Source organism: Fukomys damarensis, unplaced genomic scaffold (genome assembly GCF_012274545.1).
Source record: "Fukomys damarensis isolate Sample0158 unplaced genomic scaffold, DMR_v1.0_HiC HiC_scaffold_24, whole genome shotgun sequence".
Classification (NCBI taxonomy): domain Eukaryota; kingdom Metazoa; phylum Chordata; class Mammalia; order Rodentia; family Bathyergidae; genus Fukomys; species Fukomys damarensis.
The window spans coordinates 38,378,213-38,386,878 of NW_022900936.1; the positions used below are offsets into that span (position 1 = coordinate 38,378,213).

An 8,666-nucleotide genomic window follows, 5' to 3' on the forward strand; every position below is an offset into this window, starting at 1 on the left:
CCGGGTCAATAAAATAAAAAGAGAACCCTTAAAAAAAAAAAAAAAAAAAAAAAAAAAAAAAAAAAACAAAACACCAAAAAAAAATCCAACAACAAAAAACAAAAAAACAAAAAAACGAAAGAAAGAAAGAAAGAAAGAAATAAAGAAAGAAAGAAAGAAAGAAGTAACACATGGTATATTAATTAATATTATATTTTGATTTGTGTATATATGAAACTCTTGAAAATGTTTTTTATGGTATTTATCGATTACCTTATCTGGTTCAGCTTAATATTACATGCTTAGTTTATATAATCTTGCCTTAGTTCAACCATTAATCAATCATGGGGTTATTTTCTCATTTAGAAGATTGATAAGGTCAAATCATAGTTTCCATTATTTAACAGATCAGATCTACAGTCAAAGTGATCATTTTGTTATTATTTGTATGCAAGGTTCCTCTAAAACCTTAATTTCTGATCCAAAAACAAAGTAACACTGTTAAAATAAATAACTTTTCTATTTTAATAATATATTAAAAGTAATCACATGTTTATTACATTTAAATCACTAAAGTCTTTGGCTACAGTACCTTCTTAAATATCCAAAGTTTTATTACAGGTGGTACTATATTTTTTATTTTGATTTATCCTCAAATTGGTCATTAATTATTTTGCTTATTATATATAAGTTAATATTTTATATGTTACTAAGATACATTCCCGAATAATATGATTGGAATTGGCCCAAGATAACATGAACAATATGGACAAACAGAGATATAGATTAATTATAAAAATATATCTAATGCATTCAACCACAGAGCAATTCTATATAAATCAATCAAATTAATTATCTTTGCAGTTACTTTGTATACTGTTAGCATTAGTGTTTCCTTTATTTTGCATGTTCATCATTTCCTCTTTAAACTTTTATCCTGTTAGAAAGTATCAACATATTAAATATTAACTTTATTGTGAATGAAAATATTTAAAAGGTCATAGACACTTCAATTCCTTAACTTTTCTTATGGTTGCTGTTTAAAAAGTTTCTATATTTATCATGTGCTTAGAGTAACTCATATTTTGAACAGCAGTATTAACAATATGAGACAAGATTAATTTAAGAGGAATGAAATAGAAATAATTCATTGCTGCTAACTGTGTTTGTGTGTTTGTGTTTTCTTTCAGTCAATCTATTGGATTCAAAAACAATTCAAGGGGAACTGGGCTGGATCTCTTATCCATCACATGGGGTGAGTTAAACTCTGGAAAGAGATATGATTCTGTGCACTGCCTCTCTTAGAGAGTGGAAGAACTTTTTGGTGTGCTTTCTGAAACTCCTGCATTTCATGAAAAAAAGTGTATATATGTATTCAAAATTATGAACTCAACCAGACTAATATTTATGTTCTATGGGACTTTTGAGAAATTTTAACTATTTTTCTCATGAATAATAACAATATCTATTGGCAAAGCAGTGACAGCAGCAGTAGCAGCAGCACTACTATAAAAATTAGTGTGATTAGGTACAAAAAATGTGAATGGATTGAATAAATATTTTAATTATTATTACCATTATTTAGGTGATCTAAGTGTGATCACTCAGTATGTTTTGTGATGTTCCTAGAATAAGTAAAGTTTTAGAACATTTTAAATTTTAACTTATGTAGAAAGTGTGTTATCTGGTGATAGTATCTCCAAAATCATAGGGTAAAATCAATCATGGTGATTATTCCAAATAGGGTACAATTTGTAATCGATAGTGACAACCTATGCTGCCTTCATATTTTGTTTAAAACAACTGTAACATCTTAGATTCATTTTAAACTTGGACTATACTTAGAAAAAAAACTTGTGCATTTACCTTTTAATAATTTTAAATACATTTTGCATTTTATTGAGTTAGGCACAGATTACTAAGATTATGAGATATGGGTCATCTTAGTTCCAGAACTGCTTATTATGAGCCTGTTGCGTGAGAAAATTGTCATTTTCCTTTTTTTTAAGGACAAAAGTCATATCTTTGGGAAATTCTCCTTTTTACAAAACTAATGAATGTTTAAACATACATTTCCCCCCAAGTATAACTTACAGGAAAAGCAAAGTGCTATTTTGAAATATTTGTCATAGGAACAAGTTTATATGTTCTTATTTCTTCCTCAATAGTCCTTTTTTAAAAAGAGATTACCACTCCTTACAGTTAGTGCTGGTGTTCAGCCTAAATGTTTGTGCCTGAGAATAATTTTTACAATACCGCTGCTGCCTCTTCACCAATGGATGTTTTCCATCAGAGTTACTTCATCTATCTGTCATCTTTGAATCTGCTTCTCTTCCTGGCACACCTTGACATTGACAAAACGCCAAAACCTGTAATCGGGCCTCCATGAGTTGCTTTAGAGGGAGAGGATGAAGTAAGCCAGGATTTGGTTTTCCCGTAGTGTAACGGAACGAAATGATTGGAATTGAAGCATAGCCTGCATTGTCGTGAAGAGTGAATCAAACTCAGAATTAGGCTGAAAAACTTGTTTGAAACTAATCAGCCAAATGTCAAGCTTTTTCTTGGTTTTGATTTAAGAAATTCGAGATGTTCTTTACTCCACATGTTAATGTGCCATGAAAAACTTCTGCCTAATGATATAGGAAAAGCAACAACCATCACATTTTACTAGTATATTCAAGCATGTATTTTTTTAAAAGAACAAGAAGTCAATTTATATATCAAATCAACAATCTATTCTATGTTTTCCTTTAAAGAAAGAATAAAGATAACGCATAACTCTATGTTGAGAATTGGGGAAAGTGAAATCCCTTGCTTACTTTCGTAGTTTAATAACAATTTCCATTACTAATCTGAGATTTGTGATAAAACAGTGTTGGCGCTCCTACATCCAGAGACGTGTTGAGTGTGGAGTGTGGGTGTCCAGCACCTAGGTACACACAGTGTGCATGTGCACCGATCCACAGCGTCAACACCTGGAGACTATTAGCGTGCAGACACTCACTCAGCCCCACCCCGGACTTGCCGAACCAGAATCTGCACCTCAACAATATCCATCCTCAAGCAACTCTTAGCACATTAAATTTGAGAGACAGTCTTCAGAGTAATTTATCTCTTGACATTTTCCTTTTCTTGCCCAATTTCCCACCTCCTTTTGACCTAGGAATCTGTTAACTTCTTCAGTCGACAGTTTTCAGTTTCTTCTTTGCCTCACCCTTGCCCTAGAGCTTCCTTCGGGCATTTGGCTTTCTACACAGTGCTTTCCTGTGCTGATTTTGCAGCTGCACCGTTCCTAACTCAGAAGTATAAAATGGTCTAAAAAATCTGGTTTAGCACTCCACGTTTATCATTATAACTTTCAGGGAACAACAACCAAAAAAAAAAAAAAAAAACTCTCTGCAATAGATCATGGAATTTATAATACCTCAAAAACACCCCCTCAAGAAAAAAAAAAGGGAAGGAAAAAAATCAAATATTTGAGTTATGTTATATGGTGTATTTCTGCTGATTTTCTCTTTTATTATGTTAATTGCAATATCTATGAGGAGTAATAGTTCAAATTTAGAAAATATTTTATTGCTGTTCATCTCTTTAGCTAAGCCAATCCAACTGGTGGATGATGAAACTGCAGGGAAAATTTAGGCTGAGAATTTAACATCTTTGCTTGTACAACACATTATACTTTTCGTTTTTGGGGGGTACTGGGGATCAAACTAGGGACCTTGTTCTGGTGAGGCAGGTGGCAGCACCACTGAGCTACATCTCCAGTCCTACATTATGCTTTTGATTCAGCTATTTTTTTTTTATTGCCTAACCTTTTCTCTTCTCAATGTGAAAATAATAGATTAATTTTGTTTGTTTTGTTTATCAAAGAATTACATACTTCAAACAATTATGATGTTTGCTAAAAGCTCTTCCACACCAAAAAAAAAAGGGATATGTCATAGCTGGAAATGATTTTAAACTTTTTACTCTTTTAAGAAATTAACTAATAAAAAGCTATACCTCTGATTGCTAGTTAATAAACATAAAGTAAACTTCAGAGCAAAAATTATAAAAACAATGTTGCAGCATAATGAATTCTTGAAATTCCTGCTCAGTGGTTCTTACCTGTATGAGAGGCAAAGAAGGTAGGCAATTTTGCTTCTTGGGTACTTGTGACAATGCCGGAAGACATCATTACAGTTAGGAGCAGGGCCTACTACTGGGATCTACTGGAAGAGACTAGGGGAATTGCTAAACATAATAATTACAACGGACATGGCAGACTGTACAAGAAAGAGTGACCTACCTCCAAATGACAGTGCCATAGCAGAGAAGCTCTTATGCAAGGGGTTAGCGAAAGTTGTCCATCAGGAACTGCAAAAGTCATAGATACTTGAAAGCTCCTTCTTAACTTCCAGTCGTACTGAAATCAGAAGGAAGCTCTAATTCTAAACTATTGTAATGTAAATTTTCCAAAAAATGGAACCTTGTAACTATTGCACTGTATAAAATTAACATGCTTGGAAAAATGGCTAAGAATGACTCATTTCTTCATGTATATTTTTTTCTGTTTCTTTTTCTTTTTCCCAATAATATATTTAAACTAAAACTTCACAATTAAGCTATGTCATTTTCTTATGCAAAGATTATCCCCCCCCCTCTCCATTCATTCATTCATTCATTTTTTTGTGCATTTGCGTAGTTCTGAGGATCAAGCTAGATAAGTGTTTCACCTCTAGGCCACACCCTCAGAATTTTATCTCCAGTTTTAAATGGTGCTTCAAATTATAAAGAAATCCTGGTAGAAAAATATAGCTATATATGCATATATGAGACATGGTTATAAAATACAGTGAATGCTTAATTCTTTTTTATAATATATATCACAGCAGAGGCACTTGCCTCTTGGGTAGTGTACTCTAGCACAGACAATTTATCTAAAGTGTACCTTGTCTTAGTACAGTCATCTTACCTGTTTTATACATTCTTTAGCCTGTTAGTCTTGTTTTTAATCTGTATATATGATAACTCACTCTATGAGGTCTTATAAATACATTAATCTGATACTGGAAAAATTGGATGAGGGTGAAGGGAAGAGGGAAAGAGGGTTGAAATGTGTTATGTGCATGCACCAATTCCTCATAGTGAATGTAATCATTGTGTACTGCAAACATGTACTAATACAAGTCAAAAAATAAAGTAAAAAAGGCAACAGCAAAAAACCAAAGGCATTGTCATTAATCCCCTGGAAAATATTCCCTTTTGCTTTGATCATATACATCCTATATTTCTCAGTTTTTTCTGAGACAGTTCTGGAAGTTCTCTCTCTTGAGAGTCTTTGCATTGCCTTGGCTCCCTCAGGTTCCTGAATTGATTCAAAATATTTATCTTCTGTGGTCATTTTGACTTTAGATTCCAGATCTAATAAATAAGGTAGATGATAGATGATGGTGTACTACTTTGTTTTGGTGACCCTGCCTTTCTATTGGACAGTATACAGCAGTAGCATTCACTAAATTTTGATCATACCTCATAGACTCTCCTAAAAGAGGACTTCCAGAATTGCTTCAGAAAGTGACAAGAATAATGACATATGAGAGTCTGAAGTGAGAGGTAGTATTTTGAAGGGGATTAGTGGCAACTTGTCTTTTGTAGCAATAATTTTTTCTAAAATTTAAATATTCAGTGTATATTTTGATCATGTAGTAGGCCAGGAACAATTCTTTTTTTTAATTTGGGAAGAAATTTAATAAAATTTGTTTTTCTCTAAGTGAAGGTTGTGAAACTAATATTTAAACTTGGAGGGGCCAGGGATTTAGCTCAGTGGTTCCACCACATGCCTCACAAGCTCAAGGACCCGAGTTCAATCCCCAGTACCTAAAAAAAAAAAAAAAAAAAAAGATTAAATTTGGAAACTGAAACTGTCTCAGAGATCATCCACTGCAATTCATTTTTCAATGAATCATATTTGACACATTTTCTGACACTGTTCATTTTTGTAAAGCAGTCAGAAATAATTATATTTCCTACCTCTCTAGACTATGAATTACATCTATGCATTGTAAACTTACGTTCAAAATTTCAGCAAATAATTTCAACATCTTTGAATTATGTGGCAACCTATACTTGTTGTTGGATTACAATCTATGAAGAACTTCTTTGGCTACACAATAATATATATTTAAATTGATTAGTTGTTTGCTTAAGTCGATCTGCTTAGTAAACTTTCCTACTTTATATATCATTACACAGGAAAGAGCCAAGAGAAGTAGTACAAAAAGTAGTACAAGAGTCAAGAGCCATCCCTCAATTAAAGAAATTCAGATAAGAGGAGGATAGCCAGCGTCCTGGTAGAAAAAGCACAGTGTGAAATATGTGATTTACATGTAGGATAAATATCATCAATTGTGGAATTAAGATTTACTTAGATATTTAGTGGTGCCTTAGCATAATAATGTACTTAAATAAAAGCATTCTTTTAGTGGCTGGAAATCTAGTCGTTTGACCTCAGCTGTTTTTTCCCTGGTTCCTCTTGGTTGATGGGCCATGGATAATGTTTAGATTTTCACTCTTTAATATGCTTCTGGAAATGTGCCTCTGCATCTCTGCAGGGTGAATGTTGATTCATCTGAGAGCTAAGCACAGTTCTTAGAGTCATTACGACAGATATTGATTTAAGCAAGAGTCAGAAAATCCCTCTCCTTGGGACCAGAAAGGCAGAGCACAGTGAACATCAGAGAAACCAGCCAGGAAACTTGTCACCAAACCACTCAGTTATATGAAAGAATACAATATTCTTGTATAAGCCACTCTTCTTGATATTTATCATGCTTTCACATTAAAGATGTCCTGAGAGAATAGTGTTTTATCTCTAGTCAAATATCCTGATTTCTAAGTGGAGGCTGTAACAACTCTTAATTATCTGTTACAAAGTCATTTGTATTGTCTCAAGTTTTCTTTTTAGTGCTGTAGTAGAATGTCATACATAATTGAGTAGAAAATAGAATAAACACATCATTTATAACTGGTACTCTAGTTAGACATCTAATTCTGACATTCTTTGATGTATGATTTAACACAAGACAATTAATCTTCAAAAATATTTATCCTCACATTTAAAGAAGGAACAGTGACAACTCACAGCACGTTAAAGCAAATGAGATTTCTTCACATGAGATATTTCTATGCATCTATTTTTAAATGGGTGTGTGGCAATGCATACAAAAGAGCTGTACAAATTTGATTATTCTAAGACAAAAAGTTTGAAGTTCTCTTATCCTAAAGTATCTTACTAAAGTCATTTGTAGGTGTAAATTTTAGTCTATTTGAAATGGAGAAGGAAAAGGCATTGCATCCAGAATATTCTCTTTGATATTACGTGACTATAATTCCATCAAATTGTACAGACTAAAATTTGTATATAAATTTAAATCAAAGCCATCAAGATATGGTAGTTAGCTGTCTATTTTATTCAGTGTAAGTGGTTATAATTTCATCAGATGTTAATAATTCAAATCTCAAGCCCAATTTTATTTATTCACAGAGACTATATAAGCTACTCGCTCACCTGTCACCTCCATCCCATGGAACCGGAGAACATACTAGTGCACAACACTGTTAGGCTCATCTACCCACTCAATTCGGCTTTCTCTACTACCTATTTTGCCATTGTGTATTAATACAATTATTTGATTGATATTCTCCACAGATAGAAAACAGAAAGCTTTGTGAAGCAAGTACTCATTTCGTGAAATTCTCTTCCATTAATGTTTAGAATTTCCATTAATTAAAACTCTGAATAAGTGTATAAAAGCTTCCAAAACAAATAATAAAATTAATATTAATTTTGTTCATTTAAAAAATTCTCATGATTTAAATTCTGTTATTACAAATGGTGTTTGTTTATACATTAACTTTCTTTTAAAGGCATAAAGTAAATCATAATATATATATTTATATTTAATCTACATTTTTTGTGTTATTCTTAAAGTATAGTATCTTTTGTACTGGCAGAAATATTTAATTAAATGTATCTTGCAAATATCTCCAGTCTGTAAATTGAAAGTTAATTGGAAATAAAACTAGCTGAAGTCAACTTCATAATAAAAATTATGTTGATTTTTATTCAAGTATAAAATCCTGGAGCTAGGGATTTAGCTCAGTGGTTTTGCTGCCTGCCTCGCAAGCACAAAGACCAGAGTGCCATCTCTGGTACACACACACACACACACACACACACACACACACACACACACAAAACGTCCAGAATTCCATAAATAAATGCTGTTTGGCAGAAAGAATAGAAAGGTTTAAAATTAATGAATCACAAGGAAGAGTTAAAATAATAAAAAAGTCTCTTAAGTCACTGCTTTTCTACTTTTCTAATATAGCGCACTTTTTTTTTTTATTGAGTTTATTGGTACATTTAGGGATACAGTACAGTTACATTCATTGTTGGGATCATGTACCTTTACATGGTAAGTCTTGATTCTCATTTTTTCCCCTTACCTCTGCCCTCCCTTCACCCCCTCCTCCCCTCCCCATCTACAAACACTTTATTTTCATCTTTTCATTCTCTCACATTTTTTTCTTTTCCCTTTTTGTTCTTCCCCTACGTATCACACCTTCCCTACACCTTTAGCTCCTTTCCTCCCATTTCTAAATGTCAGTAATCTTATTAGAATCTTATGCATTGTTGCAGA

General features: G+C 32.7%; 1 protein-coding gene across 3 annotated transcripts in view; it reads left to right on the plus strand.

Moving 5' to 3' along the window:
* Epha3 (EPH receptor A3) overlaps positions 1–8,666 on the plus strand; it is a 353,550-nt gene that overhangs the window by 17,520 nt on the left and 327,364 nt on the right. For all 3 annotated transcript variants that reach the window (XM_033755902.1, XM_010602894.2, XM_010602895.2), the window contains exon 2: positions 1,170–1,234. In XM_033755902.1, the coding sequence (XP_033611793.1) occupies positions 1,170–1,234 (65 nt within the window). The remainder of the gene's footprint in view (positions 1–1,169; positions 1,235–8,666) is intronic.